The sequence below is a fragment of the Festucalex cinctus genome, chromosome 15 (genome assembly GCF_051991245.1).
Source record: "Festucalex cinctus isolate MCC-2025b chromosome 15, RoL_Fcin_1.0, whole genome shotgun sequence".
NCBI lineage: Eukaryota > Metazoa > Chordata > Actinopteri > Syngnathiformes > Syngnathidae > Festucalex > Festucalex cinctus.
In genome coordinates this window covers 12,379,876-12,400,077 of record NC_135425.1, presented here as the reverse complement: position 1 = coordinate 12,400,077, position 20,202 = coordinate 12,379,876, and the positions used below count along the sequence as shown (strand labels likewise).

The following is a 20,202-nucleotide window of genomic DNA, read 5'->3' as shown; positions in this document are numbered from 1 at the left end:
ACAGTGAGATAATAACTTTATTTTTTAATACCATCATTAATGTATGTTTTTAAGTACACTATTACAGAGAGCTATTTTTCTAATTTAAAAAACATTTTGAAAATTGTTTTTTGGAGGAATCTGGAACGGATTAATGGCGTTTCCATTCATTTCAATGGGGCAAGATGATTTGAGATATGAATGTTTTGAGTTTGAATTGACTGAGTTGTGAAAAAAAATGATGTAAAAAGGGGTGTGTGATTTTCAATGCAGTTCCCGCCCGTTTTGTCAGTCTTGGTTTAAAAAAAAAAAGGCAAGTCCAGATTTTTTTTTATATGGGCCGAGTGGTGCACCTGCCCCTCAGCCCTTCATTGAAAATTAAAATAACTTTTTAAAAATATGCTGCGTATACACGTTTTCCCCTCCGTCCGTTCCCTCTCGCCGGCGTCATCCACGCCAGGTTTTGTCAACGCGCCGTCACTTTCCAGGAGCGTGGATTGGCTGGAGGAGCAAAGGTAGCCCGCAGAGACCTCTCCTCCTTTCCTTTCTGTTTCAGTCCACAGTCAGTTGGAAGGAACGCGCACGCAGTCACAGTCACAGCCACGCACACGTACGTTCAAGTACACGGAGCTCACTCCCACACGCACTCACACACTCAACGTGGAATTTGAAGGAAGCGGCGACACACCGGCGTGGGGGACTTTAATCAACCGGAGCATGCTTCCGGCACCGGGGCGTGGATCCACAAGTGAGCCGCTCAAGTGCACAGCTGACGGACAGAGATTTTAACGCCACCCGGTCCTCCGCAAAACTGCCTTGGGATTAATTCACGACGCCGTACTTTTCAGGGCTGTTGAGGTTTTTGTTTTCCAAATTCATCACCTGCGTGCGCAAAAACTGAGCAGCCAGCCCCCCGGGGAGCGTAATTTTGGCTCCTCCGTCATGGGCCGCCACGCTGAGAAAGACGCCCGGAGAGAAGCGAGGAGGTTCCCGCCGGAGATGCTCACCCTGCCGGGCTTGCTGCCGTTCCTGCTCCTGCTCATGGCCACCGTCCGCACCGGCATGGCTCAAGGTAAAGTCCGCATGACATCTTTTGGGGGTTCGCACTTTTTGGGAGAAAAGTTGGGCGGCAAACTCCTCAAGGGGTCCGTAATTAAATAATAAAGTAATAAAAGCGCAGGTTAACCTTAATTATGAATAGGCTATGCATGGCTGTGAAGTGTGGCTTTTTGGGGTTTCATTTATATGTCATCATATTGAGATGACAGTTGAAATTAAATGCTGTGAAAAGTAAAGTGAGGGAAATTCTGGTATCTAGCAAAAACTGACCAAAAAATAACTAAAATTCATTTACATTACAGCAAAATTTTTTTCAAAATTATTTACTGAAGAGTAGAGCATTAAAAAAAAGAATTATTGCTTATAGTGATGCCAAATTGGTTATTGGTTTAGGACTACCAAATGAACAATACTGAACTCTATCTAAAAAAAAGAAAAAAAGAAAAAAGTTATAGGTTTAAAATGTGTCACTCTTAAGTGACCTAAAGAAAACTATTATAATGAGGTCTTGTTGTGATCAATAAAGCCATGTACATGACCACAACACAATTGAATTTGTATGTTGTCAAAGGGAAATGCAGGGAAAACATTCCTCATTCCCATCAAAACAAGGGTGACGTTTTTGTGAGAACATTTTTTCAGGCCAGTCTTTAGAGTTTCCCCCCCACCCTTTTTTCTTCATAGCTGTCTGCTAAGCATTGAGATAACGTCGCAAGCCACCCGGAGTCATTTACTTTCATCTGCTGTCTCCTCAAGTCAGATGGGGTGTCAAACAAAGTGGGGGCAAGGTGGTGGACTCGGTTTTTGTGGGTGCTCAGTATGCCTGTCGGAAGGTTGCCGTTTGTGTCTGGAAAGGGCTTGGGTGGTTGGATCTTTCTGGAAAAGGCAGGGAAGGATGCGACGGGAAGGGAAAATTAGTGAAATTTGGTTGCTTGGTGTGTTTACTGCTGGGTGGGAATATACACGCAGTGCAGAAAGTCACACTTGTTCCCTTAAGAGACAAATATTCTTTGTATTGTAATTAAAAAAAATGTATATATATACGCAAACTGCCAAAAAATTCCAGAAAGTGCTAGGGCAGGTGTGGGCAAACCTGCAGGTTTTTGAGGTTTCCCTCTTCCAGCACAAGCTGATTTCAATCAACAGGCTTATCAGGCTTATGCAAAGCTTGCTGATGACCTGATCATGTATCAGCTGTGTTTGAGACGGGAAACATCCAACACTTGCAGGACTGCGGCCCTCGAGGACCGAATTTGCCCACTCCTGTGCTAGGGGATTAGGGTTGTGTAAGCAACAGCGGTTAGTTGATCAGTGATAGCATTAACAGTCACTGGTTGACAATTTCTGGAAGCTATGGCGTTTAACGGAAGCATCAGATTCTGATGGACTATAGTGGGGACTGCTGTGAGCAATCAGAATTCGTGGCTGTATGGATTATGAGTGTCAATTATTTGTGGATTTTGTTCTTCGGGGTCTGGCCTGGGTCATCTACCCAGCGAATAGCGTTGGTTACACAGTATTAATGTAATACAATTTTAGCTGTAATATTTATTATTTTGAAATGTTTGGGAAACAACAAATAATAAAAAAAAAGAACAAATGAATAAATAAATAGTACTATTTCCTTTTTAAATGAGTACTACTCTCCTGTGCTTTGTGAAGTAACGTCAGAGCATAAACGAACTGATGCTAGCAGAGCTAATTAGCAGAAACGAACCAATGTTAGCCATGCTCGTTAGCAGAAACAAGCTGATGTTAAGCCATACAAGTTAGCAGAAAGAAAGTGACGTTAGCCATGCTTGTTAGCAGAAACGGACAGATGTTAGCCATGCTCGTTAGCAGAAATCATTTGGTTAGCCATGCTAGTTAGCACAACAAACTGATGTTAGCCATGCTACTTAGCTAGCTATCTGTCTTGCTAGCGAGTCTGTTATTTCACGGTAACACTTCCAGCTGATTACAAATCGTCTCGAGAGCGTATTTTGTTGACGTAACCTTGAGATTGTTGAAGAGTGGTGGTTGATGGGTAACTCCCAAAAGTGCTGACTATCTCGGCAAGGGGAAAAGTCTTGGTCTGTATGACTGCTTGCAACAAAAATGGGATTTGGAGTTGTCACTTTGCCTGCATTGACAGCTAAAAAAGAAAACAAAAACAAAAAACGACAAAACCAATTTGAAATTGGCTTATTTGTGATTCAATAGGGCAGCTTGGTGCTTCCTGAGTAAAAATGGTATCCATTCTGGATTGATTGTTGGCCTATTTGTGGCATGTTTTACCCCTCCAAACTTTTTTGGAGGTACCACAGAAGTTGTAGCTTTGCAAAGGCGCTTACATTTGGCAACCAGCAACCTTATCTGGCAGGCCCAGACCTTCATCTCGCTCCTGCATAGTTAATGAGCGAAAAGAGGGAAAGCAGGAACGGATAACGGGTCTGGTTTCTTTGACGGGCACGGCGCAATGACATAATACGCACACCAGAGCCCCAGAGATCCCCTTCCCCGCCGTGTGTCATTGACTTGATGGGAATAAGGCCCTTCTTCTGGCCATTAAGCGGTCGATACGGCAGGAGAACATTGTCTTAGGCCGGTGTAATTAACAGGCTAATTTAGGTGCGCTGATGAGCTGGACTCGTTTTTCAAGTCACTGGAGGTTCATGTCTTTAGTGTAAAACGACTGCACAATCAAAGTGACTCACTGGGGCACCTCTGCTGTTTACACACGTACCTTTTTGCCCACTTCTGATCAAGCAAAGACCAAATTGTCTGTTGCTCTAAAAGATTATCCTGAATGATTATTCTGTGGTGTGTTACACATGATTTTTGTTGTTCGTTTTGTTTGTTTGTTTTGTCCCCGTTTGCTTGTTCAGAGTCAACCGTCATAAATGTTAACCTTTCTTATGTGTGTTGGTCAAAACTCAAAACCAAGCTCCATACTCTTTGATTGTGATGTAAAATGTTAAGATAGCCAAATAGGAAGTGGCTTGAAGTTAAGCTAACAGCTAGCCGAGCATCTTTCTTCATCTACTACTATTTTTTTCCTTCTGTCTTTTTTTTTTTTTTGTGTGTGTGTATTTTTTTTGGGTTGCCCAGTGGCAGACAAATGATTATGGTGGAGATACTGGTATGTTAGTGGTAGGGCCTCGCCGGTTAAGCGTCTTTTAAATTCAGAAAAACTTTTTTTTTTTTTTTTTTTTTTTTTATATAAACAATTTTTGATGATTTCTGTTTCTTCTTTTACACGTATATTCATACATATTCCAAAAAAAGACAGATAATTCCTTTCAACTTTCAATTGTTGGGGGTCTCTCAGATTTAAGAAAATATTTGAGGTTTAAAATTACTTCTTTGAAGGGCAATAGGAACCCACGAGAGTTGCACGCTAAAAACGATCTATTCTAGATACCACATAAAACGTCTATCGTACGATATAATGGTATATCAAATGTATCAGAGAATTATTATATTTTTTGAATGGGCAAGTATGCAGGTGGTTCTAATCTAATTGAGGATTGTTGAGCCTTGGCGAAGTTCCACAGGGAGAGCCATTCAAGTTTTATATTTGTGCGTTTAATCTCATTTTAACGTGTACGAACCGTCAAACTCCCTCCCCCGTCCCTGTGAGTTGTGAGTGAGTTCTGGGAAATAAGAGTTCTCATTAACCTTGTGAACTGGTGACAAAGAAGACAGGTTGAGGCAGATAGAAGCTGCCTGAGAGGTTGCCGGGCGCTCCGAGACAGCATCTTGATTGGAAAGCCTTTGTGCAAGAACAGATGTACTTCAGGTGTCTCCGGCGGGGCCCCTCGAAAAGCCCGAGTGCGTACGTGCGAGGCTTAGTGTAATAATCTGCTTGGACGCTGAGTGAATAGCTCAAAACATTTGCGGCGGTTAAGATTTCATTAGCCACGACGCCCGTTGAAAGCTACGGTTACATCTCGGATTTTACGCACGGGTGTTTGCGATTTGTATTGTTAAGAACAGCCAAATCAACAGGTGGCACGCGAACCCCCTCCCTCACTGTAAGGTCATTACTGGAAAACGTTCAGTAACAACAATGGTCAATCTTTTGGAGAAAAAATGTGAATCATACAAAAAATAAGGAGGTAATTGTGTGAAATGAGTCTAGAAAGAAAAAAAAAATCAAAACATTTTTTTTCCAAAGTGACGCAAGTTTGGGGGGGGGGGAAACCTCCACCCTGGCAGAGGCCTTGGAAAAAGGCAGTCTACAGGAACTTGAAATAGCATGTGGTCAAAAGTCCCAAACGCATAGAAAACGTATTATTTTTAAAACAAGGCACATTTTTTTTCAAGCCCAGAAGAAGTGGATCTTTTTTTTTTTCCCTTTTCTTTTTTTTTTGTACAGTTAATTACACTATTTCTGGCCTCACTCTTGTTTATATTGGGTGTAATTCCACTGTCGACCACAAGATGGCAGCAAACATTTAATTTTACAGTGTAAATTTGAAAGAAGAAGAATGAAACAGGAAGTATTTCAGCACAGGTTTTCATTGAAAAAGATTGAACGTCTGTCATCCTGCTTTTTATGCCTACAGATAGCTAGTATGTCAGGTTTATTTTATATTGTACAAAATGACAAAAAATAACTTTATATTTGCTGTGTTGTTCTTATAGTAGATTTAAAAATGATTTTTAAACTCACTTCCGCCAATCTTTTAGATGAGAAGGCTGCCATTGCTAATTTCATGAATGCCCAATTTGAGAAATCCCAAGATGATAAAACAAGCAGTTAAAGAAAGCAAAACAGAAGTTTATTGTTTTGTGGAACATTAAAAAAAAGCAAGTTTACATTGAGTAACACTAAAGATTGATGTGCCCCTGTGGGGCAATGATAACAACATCAGGTGGGCGTGAAGTCGACCTCAGGTTGCTGCTTAGCCTCCCCGGGTTAAGTTAACTCACCCCGCCCCACAATGGCGTCCTTATGCTCCACTTTGATGATGTGTCCTTTGGGGGTTGTTTATGGGCGGAAAAGTTAAAGGATCTTTAATATATATAGTCTCTAAAACGCTGTGACTCAGTGCACTTGAAGACTTTACGCTCAGCGCCGCAGCTCTTGCGCCTTTGACCGATCTGTGAACGGCCGTTAAAAGCCACTGTTATTTCTATCATTATGATTCTTGCAGGCTTGACAACCCGCTCCTCGGGGGGCGCTAACATTACAACCGTAGCGGTCACTCTCCGAGCGAGGCCTGCGTGCACAATGAGAGCGTTGTGCAGCGCTTTCGGAACGACCTCACGCGATAGCCCCTCGGATGACCTCACGCGACGCAATTAAAGCAGGCGACGGGATGGAATGGCGGGGATATTATGATTCCGTGGCGTCGCTCAGGTGAAGGAAGTGTCAACAATACTGTGAGGGAAGTGGCGAGAGATGATGGGTCAGGGGTTGTGTGGGGTTGGTTGGCTGGTAGCGAGTGATAATTAATGAGGAAAAACGTCTGCTGAGCTTGCTGCTTTCCTGCTGTTCTTGATGCCATGTTGTATTTATGAGGGCGACAAAAAGAAAACATGTTGGCTATTTTTGGGAACTTGAAACAGTCATTCTGGCATTTTACATTCTTCCACAAGGTGAGATGTTGAAGTTCAAATTCCAATTGGGGGGGTAAAAACTAACACAATGACTTAAAAAACTAAGGCCTTTTTTCTGATTAGAGATAAAATAATCAACTAATCGATAATCATTTTTTATCATCAATTAAGCTCGACAAAGCCTTTCAGCAGTAAATATTCTCTGTTTTCTGTAGTCCTCCATGTAGAATTATCTTGGTTACGGACCAAACCGGTAGAATCAATTATTCAATTGATTAATCAAAAAGTCCGATACATTTTTATTTAGCTTTAAATTGTATTACAAAAAAAAAAAACATTTTTCCCTGATTACTGTACATTAACTAGTGGTTTTTGTTTATTTTATATTTCATATTTGAATAGTAATTAAAAAAAAAAAAAAAAAGTGGATTGATGATGTACTATATGTTACCGGTTCAGTCATTGTTTTCCAAAGTAAAAATAGATACTTGCAAATGTTTTATTTTAACACAGAAGATAATCATTCTTCTTTTATCAAGCATGACAAAAATCAGTGAATAATTACTGTTGAGATGCTGAAATCAGAGCATTTGGACAATTTTAAATTAAAAAATGGCTCAAGCGATTACTCGATTATTAAAGTAGTTGTCGATTAATTTGATACTCGATTACTTGTCGATAAATCAATTAAATTTGACAGTTCCACCAGGAACTAAAACTTCATGCGTTTATTGTTTGTGCATTTTCTGCACTATCAATTTGAAATAATGTCCTGCTTTTGAATCAAGGGATCGAAATTAAAACTTTTAAAAAAATCCGATTTGACAGAATGATCAACCGATTATACAATACTATTTTCGACACAGATGATGTTTCGCAGATGTGTCAAACTGCTGCAGTATAATATCAACTATTGCTGAGTAGGATGTACTTGATATCATTATTATTATTATTATTTAGCTTAAATTCATCAGTGACTGGTGTTGGCAGCCTCAACGAGTACCCGATATCGTGAGCGCCAGCTTCACTCTGTGTGTGCCATCTAAATGTCATTTGCTTCAACTGCAATGAATGAACTCCTCTTATAGGGCAACTTTCACTCCAACTCTCGCTTGGCTCCGCCACGCTCAAATGATGATGTCACTCTAAATGGCTGTCACATTTTCCAGTCTGAAATCTGTCACATTTCAAGGCATTTAGTCTCGGCTTTGGGAAAAGCGGCATTTTTCTTTTGCAAACACCAGCCTGACGTAAGGACAAGCCTGAATGTAGCTCCTGATGAGGTGTTAAGTTGTATGTGACTGGACTGGAAAAAAACATGAGCTAAATTTCCTGACGGCTTTCATGTCGACTGCCTTCCTGAGAAATGCTCAAGGAGGACACAGCTATGGCGAACGATGGCGAGAACACAAAGGAAGCAAATGGAATGGAGCGATTAGCAAAGAGAGAGAGATGAAGAGGAAGGAAGGGAGGAGGAGGTTGACGAAAAAAAGGTATGGAGCATCATTAATCACCCCGGTGTGACACTTTCCACTACAGGGGAGCAACATTCACTTCTATTAGCAGTCCATTAGCGCGGATGGCCAAAAGTACTTGACAGCCCGAGTGGAGTAGCTGACCTGTGTCCCCTGTGTAATATGCACTTTATGCTAGTAGCATTCATTCCACACACTATGGAATATTTTGCCTTTTAAAATAATTTGTGAAGTAGAATTGCTGAGTGGAACAAAATCGCTTTTGAAAAGTCAACATTTGTTCGGATATACACACAACACCATCGTTAAAGCTATTGTTTTTTTGTTTGTTTTTTTAGCTAGCATGTTTAGCTAACTGTCTTGTCACCCAGTTTAAGTGTTTTTATTAGGATGTTTTACTTTTGTTTTATGCTTTGATTTTTGAGCAAATGTTTGAGGTGTGAACTCAACTTATTTGGCAAAAAGCAGCATTTTAGCAGATAAAACAGTAAAAAAAAAAAAAAAAGGCTAATTCAAAAACATACACAATGCAAAACGCTATAGACAGGCTAGCAAAATTAGCATAAATTTTGAAGTAAAGTGGACACCTGAATACTCGCGGTTCATCAGTTGGAGATTCATCTATTTACTGAGGTTTTTATTTTTATTTTTTATTTGTATTTTTTCTCTCTCTCTCTCAATAAATTTTTGGTTTCGCCCCCAAACACCTTCTTGTGGCTGTTTTATGATCAGGAGCTAGAAAATTAGCAATAAGAAAAAGAAGACAAAAATTGCCATTCATTTCTTGAAATTATAAGACAAAATGCTACATGGGGATTTATAGGTCTTTACTTAAAATTATCTCTCAGAAACTTAAAACCAAATGACTCCGACTCAGTCTTATGTGCTAAGGGACCCCTAGAAAATGGCCACAAATGGTCCCCAGGCCTTAGTTTAGACACCCCTGGTGTAGCAGTTCAGCTGTAATGTGCGTGAGTGCACCAATGATATGACACTTGACGGCACATTTAGCTTTTTTTTCCAAATGAAAATAATTATATAATACGCAATCAGCCAGCGGGTCAAGACGAGGAGTACCGTAATGACCGCGGGGGGTGACCTCATTTCGTACCTGCGACCACAAAATGGCCCTTCAAAGCGGCGAAGGCCAACACATTAGACGTAGTCATCCCTCACTCAAAAGGCCTGCGTGGCCTCTTTAGTCACCAAAGAGCGCCGTCATTACGGGAAGCCCGCCAAAGGGGGGATGTGCGTGTATGGGCCGCTGTCCCTGCTCTCCATCTACACTTCATTTATGATTGGAGATCAGAGCAGGAATCTGGAAGGAGGGGCTGGAATGGATGGAACGGAGGACACAGCCAGAGGGGGGGGGGATGATTACTCGTTAAGTGGCCCTCCTCGTGCCATTATAGACGGTGGGGGCTGACAGAGCACATCGTGAGCGAGTATAAGTGCACACTCCACTCTTCCCCTTTAATTTGGCATCATGACCTGCAACCCCCACCCGCACCTCAACACCCCCTGGCACTCAACCACTAATGTCCTCTTGACAGGAAGTCACTGCCTGGCTTGTCATTTTAAATGGAAATGACTAACTTTGAGTCAGGGAGAAAAATCGGAGTAACGTTTGTTTTGGGGTTGTCGCTTGAAATCTGTACCACATGTTTTCTTTTTTTCCTCGTGTGATGACTTTTTTTGCATTTAAAAAGTTGCGGTATGGCTGCTTGGGTCATACACAGGCAACATGTCTTTTTCCAATAAGCCTAGCGGATGATGTAAGTGGAAATGTTCTTTGTAATAGTTGCGTTATTGTGAACACCTCTGTAGTTAACCAACTTGGTATGCAATGGCTCTACTCATTCTGACTTGTCTCACATTTTAAAAGTCACTTTGCCATTTTTTTCAGGGTCTTTTTCATATTTTTTTTCCAGACTTATATGTTATGAAAACATAATTGCTAGTAGGGCTGGGCGATATGGGCAAAAAATAATATCTCGATTTTTGCAGTCATTCAGGACGATTACGATTTTAATCGATTTTAACCTAATAAATCCAACAAACGTTTACTTAAAGGTTTCATTTATTCAAAAATAATTCCTGTGCAAAAATGTTCCGACACCAGTAACGTATACTGATTCTAGATCTGTTTTAACACAAAATTACATCACATAAAAGCGTTTGGATTTAACAGAACATAACAACAGCTTTTAATCATCAAGAAGACAAAATTCGATTTTCAATCGAATTTTTTATTTATTTATTTATTTATTTTAAATCTCTGTCCCACTATCCTCGAAATAATTTGACTGCTTTTGTGTTTTTAAATACGGTACTAAAATAAATGTTTTTAAAAATGATCATTATTTTAAATAATTTTCCCCCATTACAGTTTGGGAAATCTATAAATTAAAGCAAACACAAAAAAGAAATCCAGAATAAATATATATATTTTTTTTTAAATGTTCTGATTGATTTTATTTAAAAATTGAGACAAAATATTTTAAAAAATGTCAACAAAAAAAATACAATTCTTTCTTTGATCATATCCATTAATCCATATTTTATACAACTTATTGTTATTAGTTTATCATTTGAAATTATTTTAGAATTATTATTTTTTTTGAATGTTTGAAATACATTGACCCATAAATGATTTTGGTTAACTAACCATAAAAAAACAAAAAACAAGAACACATTATACATAGTACAATGCTGTAAAATGAACACTGTCTTCTTGTGATTTTTTTTTTTCAATATCTAATTATCGTTGCTTTGCATTTTTATGTAGACCTGAAACGCACTCAATTCAGATTTCAGCCTGCGTAACTGCGAGGACAGATAAAATGAATGTGTTGTACTGTTGCCATACATGCTATTCTACCTAGCAAAGAGGATTAGGGATTTGCGCTCCTGCTGCAATGCTGGTACTTTTAAATATGCACATGGATATTACAAAAAAAAAAAAAAAAAAAAGCTCAAACTGCAGATGAAGAGCCAATACCCCTGCTCATTTGGGTTGTTGTCGTTTAGGAACCCTTGACACTTCATTGAAAGTGCATTCATTTTGAAAGGCATTCACGTTGGTCTCACACTTATGCCGCTTTTCCATCGTTCCCGCGCGGCTGGGTACCACACCACACCACACCACAACGCAACCGCCGGTTTTCCATTACAACTGGCGCACGGCGGCAAGGGGGCAGCAACATTTAAACCTTCCGATCCAAGCTTGCACTCCCGCATCGCGTGCAGATCTGAGATAACATTTCACAAGTGGCAAGTCGCGCCAACATTGAACCCTATTTAAAATTTAATATGGATCACCATGGATGAAATATTGCTATTCATGACCGCTTCGCAAAGCTATTTCTGAATGGAGAGGTCTGCCGATGGAGCTCTCATTCAAGTGAAGGAACACATGACCAGCCAGCGTTGGCACTCACGATGTTTTTTAAAACCACAAACATTACCATTCCATCCACAAGGACCTTTTTAATTGTAAATATATTACAGCATTGTTGTAAAACATTATTATATTAATTGTATACAATGTATTTTTCACGACCGGCTCGCGAAGCTATTTCTGAATGGAGATCTCTTATTCAAGTAAATAGGAACACACGACCAGCCAGCGTTGGCACTCACAAACATTACAAATCCATCCACAAGTACCTTTTAAATTGTAAATATAGTTCACCATTATTGTAAAACATTATTATATTTATTGTACTGAATTTTTATGACTTTGGCGAAGACCGGCGGGCTCCTCTTCCTCTTCTTGCTTAGGAAATGGGCATGTGCCACGGCGTTGTTTGCGGCGTTGCTGTCGGCCAATCAGACGACAGGTGACGTCACGGTGATGTCACGGGCCCGCTAGTCCCCCGACGACCGGCGCAGCAGAACCACTGCCAAAAGGGTTCTAACCAGCGGTTACCACGGAACGGCTCGGCCCTGAAAAAGTCCCATTTAGACACTAACATCCGGGGACAAAAATTGCCTCTTCGGTATGGAACCGGTACGGTGGAATTTATACAATTACAGACTTGGTGCAATTGCCCGTTTGGACCATTTCTGTACCTTTTCTAACATAAATGGTATTTTTTGTACCTAGGGGTTCAATTGTAAACACTGTAGGGGACATCACAAAAAGTTTTGTATCTTGGAGAACAAAAAAATGGACCCTTTTTTTCAGACAGTGTATGCAATAGTGTGAATGACAACAATGGTATCTATCACCTCTGCTTCAATTTGAGCCAAGAAAAACCCAGAGATAACGTAGATTTCTTAAGCACTTTTCCAGTATACAATGAGATTTTTTTTTCCTTTTTTTAACCTTCAGTTTTGAAAAACAGCCCGAAGCGCATCTCCCCTCATGCCTGAATCTTCTTTGTTATTCCAGGCAGGCTCTCTACTGTATCTTGAGCTCTGATGAGTCGGTCCATCCTCTCTCCCGAGGTGGAAAATAATTGAGAAGCGAATGGGGGTGACGCCAACACCTGAGTCGCACGGCGCCCACGTGGAGCCGTCGGCCTCTTTTTCCTCGACCGAATAATCAGCCTCCTCGCTCTCTCAATCTCGCCGGCTTCTCACTCTGATTGACAAAAGCTAAACCTTTAATCCTGGCTTTGCCCTGTCTTGCGTCGAGTCGGAGGCGCGGCGGCGAAAAAGCAAATATATAGAATCCCCTCCCTGAAGAATGAGAGCGTAATGAGTTATTTGGTGTGGAAACATCCACACATGTAATGGACCTGGGTGCCGTTTCCCCTCGTGTCACATGTCGGCGGCCTGATGGAGGTTGCTGGTTTCCAGACCCCGCGTTAATATCGGCTTGTGGTCAATGTATGTCAGTGGAACAGACAGGCAGACCGGAGGAGCGGGTGGGGAGGTGGGCCACTGGTCCCGACTGAAACACGAGAGCAGGAGAACCCCCCCGCCACTGTTTCCTGTCTCCTCTTTATCAGCATCCTCGTCTCTGTTATTTCAGCGCTCTTAAAGCGGCCTGCCGCTGATAAATGTTTGTTACTCGGTGTTTGTTTTTTGGCCTTTTTACAAGGCTCACATGAGACTGTATCCGTCCTCACCGGTCCTTAGGTCGACTTTGAGATGAGTGCAAGGAGGGAGAGGGAAGGGGGGAGAGAGTTACGACCTCTGGTTTGCATTACGGCTCCTGCAAGATGGACAGTGTTTGCTCTTTTGCTATAAACTTGTATGGGACTTGAGGGGGGATGTCACATTTGTGTTCAATTTCAAGAAGCAGAGCTTCGAGCATCTACAGTACCTTGAAATAGAGGAACAAAAAAAAAAAAAAAAAAAATTGGGAGTTTCCTTTTAAAGGTTTTAATGGGGATGCCAATTTCCAATTTGTAAACATTTATACGGAAAGGTTTATCTTTTTACTTTAAAATAACGTAACTTTAGCCTCCAGGATTCCTTCCCTACATTGGCCAATGGCAGAACAGAACCCAGGGTGTTTTTTTTTGTTTGTTTGTTTTTTCCGTTTTTGGCAAAGTTTTAAATCCATCTGTGGTCTGTTATACCAGCTAGCTAGCACTAAGCTAACATGGCAGGGTTCGCGTCGTTCCGTTGCAGCATCCAAGTTTGCTAGCTCCCTTCGTTCTAGGAAGGCATCAGAGGCCAACAACGAAGTAACGACAAATGTGTTGATACACTGCCTAGATGAGCTTTATTGAATGATTGCTTAACAGTTTAATATAATGATCATCAGTCAGCTAATATTTCCACATCCTCAAATAATTCCGGGTTTCTCTCTCAGACAATTTTACATCTATCCTCCACTTTCCATTTTTATTTGTTTGTCCTTATACTCCATTTTACATAATATTAAATAACAATTAAAATTTCTTTCAACTTTTTTTTTTTTTTTAATTGACAACATTTCATAATACGGAAGTGGTGGTGAGTGATAATTTACTGCATTTACTGATAGATCTTTATTAAAACTGCTTTATCGTTTTCCCTTTCTGTTAAACTGACTTTAATTTTTCACGAGAGCCATTTTGGTTCTTGAACAATCTTTCTCACTGTTCAAAGTACACTCTTGTTTAAATAAAAAATCATTTTAAGGGCGGCACACGTTTGTAAGGAGAGCCATTTTAGTTTGAACAGTCCCTTCCATCTACCCTCTTTCTTCACTACATCCAATATTTGCATTTCCAAATCCAGCGTGCTGCTGTTTTTCTTAGCTTTTCTCTATGAGGACCTCGTCTTGTTTGTCTGCATATGGCGGCACAGTATGCGTGCGTGTGTGTGTGTTTGTGTGTTAGGGGTGGGCTTTGTGTGTTTATTCAATAATAACAGAGAGTCTGAGACAGTCTGTTTCAGATAAATCTGCGTGAATACCAGACCATTCATCCTCAGGAAATCAATCTTTCTCATAATTCCCCTCATTTTTCTTCCATCTGTTATCTACATAGCTGCCAAACAGACTTTTTTAAATAGAGCAGACCATTAACGGGGGTGCTTGCGGTTGTGGTGCTGAAGGAAGGGAGGGTCAAATTAAATTTGTGTCAGAATGCCAGCCTGTAAACTTTTTTTTTTTTTTTTTTTTTTTTTCTTACCGAGTGAAATGAGGTGCTAAATTAAAAGTTTCAAAATTTGTATGCGCCGTGTGAGTGATTAATCTGCTCCCGCAGACCTTCATGTGCTGCAGTCCACACTAATTGTCCAAATGTGTGTTATGAGTCAGGCAGGGCATGCGGTGAATGTGATGAATGGACAGTTTTGTCTATTTAATTACGTCGTGCAAGTCTCAGCAAACACGGTGGAATCCGTTGGCGGCTCCGAAAAAGTTAACACTACAGGTATGTTACCGGCCAAATTGAGTCATTAACTCATTCACTCTCAGCCATTTTCACTGAAGCAACCCAATTCGGTCCCGGCTGTTTTACTGGATTTTGACTCATTTTGCAAGTCCACAGAATATTCTGTTCTATTGCTATAAAAACATGAAACCTACCAAAAGAAAGATTAGAGTTTCTTCTTTCATCAGGGAAAAAAAAAAGTATATATTTCTCTCAGTTTCCATTTTGCAGCAATTAGCATTAGAATATAGCTAAGTTTCATTATTATTCATAAACCTGTTGAAAACACTGGCAAAAAGAGCTTGTTGCAACATGGCCCTGGCTGATCCCTTATACTCTACTGCCACCTGCTGGCCATTTTTTGGAATAACTACCATTGCTTTAAGCGACCTCTTCGTGTCAGAAGCTGTATCAAAGTCTTCTGTATGCTCTAGCATTAAAAACAAAACAAACAAGCAAAAAAAACCCGCATAAATACATTTTTTGGGAGTGCAGGACAAAGTATTAAATGTATTTATACGTTTTTGGGTTTGAATGAGTTAAAAACAAAAAACAAAATAAGAGTTAGTAACAGTAAATCTAATTTGTTTAATTAGGCTGGATTTACACTCCATGGTTCAATCTTGGGCTAAACATTTAATCAAAATTTTGTCCTAAAAGTAACATTTGGGATACTTTTGGATCATATCAATAACACGCCTGGGTCAGTCTGACCTGAGAAAAAAACGCAACAGAAGAGCTAAAAGGGCGACTGAACCAAGCCCCTTCTCCACATTTCCTGACCTTTTCCCCTTTTAGCTTCAACTTTTGTTTCTGTGGTTCTAGTAACAGCTCGCAACTCCAGATTGCAGTGGGGTGTCAGTACTTTTTTTTTTGTGTTTGTACATCGTGTTTGCGAGCTTGTGTGTGTGCCATATCTCCACGATCAGTCCCCAGTGGGTCTAGTACTGGCAGACAGTGTTAAACTGGGCCAAGCTCAGTGGGTCTCATTTAAATCGGGGCCCAGACAGAAGCCCCGTAGTGACGGGGGTTGTTTTATGACTCCTAACATGTAGAAAGTATATCAACTACACCGTGTGGCTGGTCAGTCCAGTCAGGGAGGGGGCCAGCGTGGGTGTGTTGCTCAGCAGAATAAGTCCAATTTGCCTGGAGAGTCAGGATTTAACTCGAGGGAGTTGTGCTTCTCTTTGCGTTTCTTCCAGCTCATCTGAAACTCGCATTGCGTCACGAACGTTGCCGGTTTCTCCAAGCCTTGAAGGGGTGACATTTAACTAAAACTAAAAGCCCCTTAACTCACTTGCTGCCAGCTGTTTTCCAAGCAGAGGTGCCCGAAGTTCCAGCCATTTGAGAGTATTCTGAATGATGAAATGGCAGTCAATCAGACATATTATTAAGCTTTTTTAAATTTATTTATTCATTTTTTTATTTCTTTATTAATTTTTTTATTTCGATATTTCAAAACAGTTTCTATCAAAGTCTTAACCAAATGTAAAAATACCCAATATAATGAGATAATGTTCAAAATGTGTCTGACTAAAGGCTTCCATGTGGTATCTAATTGACAGCGGTGACTTGTGATTTGTATGTATTGTTGCGCTAATGAATGCCATTCAAATGAAGCTGTTAATGACAGGGAGGTTCCGGCGTGGCTCGGAAAGTTCACGGCGCTAAATGTCAGCGCTATTAATGAGCCGCCATCGTCACTCCCCGCTTGTCCGACATGACGGCACGACACCAAAGGCAAAAGCGGCCTCGCGCACGCCTCCGTCAGACAAAACGCTGGCGTGCTTCCATAAATTAGGGATGATCGATGCAAATTTGCCTTGGAAAGACGCTAACAGGATCGCTTCCATTTGTTTCCTTTTCAAGGAGAAAAGCAAACAGTTGGCGGCGGGTGAATAATGGATGTTGTTGCTCTAGAATACAACGGGCGAGGCGACGCTGGTGCTCCCCCCCAAACAGTAAACCAGGTCATACATTTGAAATCGATGGGATGAGGGGGCTATTTTGTATACAGATTAGCAATCTTACTCGGAATTTCCACAGTAAAAACAACTCTTGTTTGCTGTGTAACCTCCACGTGCTCCCAATCTGCTCAGGCGTGGAGCACAAAATATTGGTACGTACGTGAGCGTGGACCCACAGTTTTTTTTTGTTTTTTTTTTTTGGGGGGGGGGGGGGGGGGGGGTGTTATAATCATAACAAGAGACAGTTGGGAAGTATCTACCAATCTTCTTCGAGGAGAGATCGCATGTACTTTTTAATTTCTTTACACACTATAAAACATTTCTCAGTTGTCTTAAAATTATTAAAATGACGTATTTTGCTGAAGTTAGCCTATTTTCTTAACACGTTTTATTAGTTTTAATATAATTGTAATTTTTTTTATGTACAAGGTGTACTGTATTTGTGGAGTGCAATATAAATAAGCTAAAAGCTCTGCTTACCTTTCTGCTTTGATATGATAGTAAAAGGAGGTTATTTTTTGAAAGTGCTACTTGAAAGTGGCACTGGATCTTCACCCAGCTATGCTGATTGGCTGAGAAATGAAGTTGTCTGAGTTGGCCATTATGTTAATTAGCCACAATGTTTTGTGACTGCTCCCTCAGACACATTTTCAGAAATTGTCAGAAGTAAAACATTTGCTTGATTGTTTAATTTCACACTTGATGGGTGGACAGGCATTCCAGAGACCCGACTGTTTGTTTATAGATGAGCAATTAAAAAGTCAATTTTCCATAATATGTCCTCCTAACGCTGCCGTACAAAACAGTTAAAGTTACTATGAGCGCTCTCTGTTTTTTTTGTTTTTTTTTCCCCTTTGATTATTGCTACCTTGGAACAGGTACAAGCAGTTACCTTGGAGTCCAATAATTAACCCCAAGGGGTACATTACTATTGATTGTACCATTACGGACAGAAATGGACTCTTTAACTGTGCATCCATTTTTGCCACTTAAAGAGATAGGCGGGATAACAACATGTCTAGCCATTTTCCAATATCTGCTCTCGAAATGAGAATGTGCATGATGGAAGCAGAAGTGTGATGGTAATGGAGGTTGTAATGATGAAGCATACTGTTTACCCTTTTGGGAGTCCTCTAGCCTCACAGTTGTTGCTTTTTTTTTTTTTAACTAAATTGTATAGATTTGATTCTGTATGAAATGAAGATAAATATGCAAATTATCTGGCCAGTTAAATATGCATGAAGCTGGAATGGCATGATGTTATTGCACCATAAATCCCAAAGAACAACTTTTGATGTAGAGTAGCTGTAAAGACTCCAAGGATGTGAAACCAAAATACTGGTGCAAGCACTTGGACCGTTTTGTCTTACCATCACCTCAGATAGCTTGGAGATAGCGAGATAGCATGAGAGCCTTAAAGATGGAATTAGTGTTGTCACAGTTACCTTAAAAAAGTAATTTAGTTACTTTACTGATTACTTGCTTTTTAAAGTAACTTAGTTACTTTATGGATTTCTTGATTTTAAAATTAACTTAGTTACTTTATCGTTTTCTGAGTTTTAAAAGTAATTTAGTTACTTTTCTGATTACTTGATTTTAAAAGTAACTCAGTTACTTTACTGATTTATTGATTTTTAAAAGCAACTTAGTTACTTCATTGATTACTTGGTTATAAAAGTTACTTTCCTGATTACTTGATTTTTAAAAGTAACTAAGTTACTGAGTTACTTTACTGATTGCTTAATTTTAAAAGTAGGGATAGACCGATCGGCGCCGATATTTGGCATTTTGACAAATATCGGCATCGGCCATGTTTTGAATCTGAAGACCGATAAAGCTCACTGAGCAGGGGATACTTGCGAACGTAGCGAATTTGGGGTTTTCATCAGGATTTGTAAGATGTTCGCAGTCAGTTTTTATTTGTCGTAAACACATTTCGAACATATTCACACAATTTTTCACCGCGAAAATCTTTTTGAAACGTTTTTACGAACCCTAACAAAAACCCCAAATGAGCTACATTCACATGAATTTGTTACTCAGTGAGAAATTATATATAGTTTGAAAGAATTCCCCCCCCCTCCCCATTTTAATGCAAATGAATATCGGCTTGAAATATCGGTTATCGGCCGACTTGACTACAAATAATCTGTATCGGTATCGGCCTTGAAAAAACCATATCGGTCTATCACTATTTAAAAGCGCATTTTAACCATAATATTTTAGGATGAAGGTTTTTTTTATTATTTAAAACATTGATTTTGATTTTGATTGATTTTGTTTCTTGATTGTAAAAATAACTTAGTTCCTTTACCGATTGCTTGATTTTCAAAGTAACCATGTTAATAAAAACCTTGCATAACATAAAAACAACTATTATTTTTTGCCAATGCGTTATTGGAAGTGCATTTTTAACCGCACAGCTGCCAGCCTATGTCTCGATTCGTCATTTTTCCAAAACTTGTTGCAGGGTTTTCCACAGTTATTCCACTGTTCTGTTGAGGACCAGTTTTGTGAAAAACGCCTTAAAATGACGTCTTTCCCTCATTTGAGGCGTGTGTATACTGTAACCCCACAGAGAGTCCAGCAGCTGCGCTGGAGTCGGCGCAGTACTGTAAAGTGATACGCCATAATGGTTTGCAGCAGATATATTGACGCATGTGCAACGGAAACTGATAATTCAGTCGTGACATTTTATGCATAGGGGTCTCTGTGTTTCTTTTTCTTTTTCTTTTTCTTTTTTTTTTTTTTGTGCAGGGGGTGGGGGAGAGGCTGACTTGAGGTAAGTCGATCTGTCAGGTAAGATCGGGACGTCTGCGACGCGAAGGAGCCGCACAGGAGTAAACCGTACCTCCTGATGGGCGTCTCTCATTGGCCGTTTATAACCTCACACGTCCCCCCCTCCGAGCCGACGCATTTACACCGCACGTTTGTTTTTACAACACGGCTAAAATGGCGCGCCAGCTTCCTGCCGTAGCCGCATTCGCTTTCGCTATCGCCCGCTTTTTCCACGGCAAATGTTTTATTTAGCGGGCGCGTGCTCTATGCGATGAGACACGCCAACAAAAGCAACAATGTTGTCCATTGGAAGAGCAAAAAAATTGAGAAAAAAAAGGGGAAGTTGGAGGCCCGGGAATGAAAGGAGATGGGGATTGCGGAGCCACTCCTAAAGCGTGTGGCTTTAACCCACAGGATGAGCAGTTTGAGAGAATGCGGGATTAAGGCATATTAACTCCAAAGCTATTCTCGGTTGCTTTGTGTGGCTTTTTGTTCATGGAAAAGAGGTAAAAGAACGATAAACAAACACAGGCAGCGTGTCGATAGAAAAGGAAATCTTGCATATTTATACCGTCCCGC

At 40.3% G+C, this 20,202-nt stretch overlaps 1 protein-coding gene across 2 annotated transcripts in view; it reads left to right on the top strand.

The window, feature by feature from the left end:
* The first annotated feature begins 517 nt into the window (after nucleotides 1-517).
* unc5cb (unc-5 netrin receptor Cb) overlaps nucleotides 518-20,202 on the top strand; it is a 150,688-nt gene continuing 131,003 nt past the window's right edge. For both annotated transcript variants that reach the window (XM_077496818.1, XM_077496816.1), the window contains exon 1: nucleotides 518-1,051. In XM_077496818.1, coding sequence (XP_077352944.1) covers nucleotides 922-1,051 — 130 coding nt within the window. In that variant the 5' untranslated portion in view covers nucleotides 518-921. The remainder of the gene's footprint in view (nucleotides 1,052-20,202) is intronic.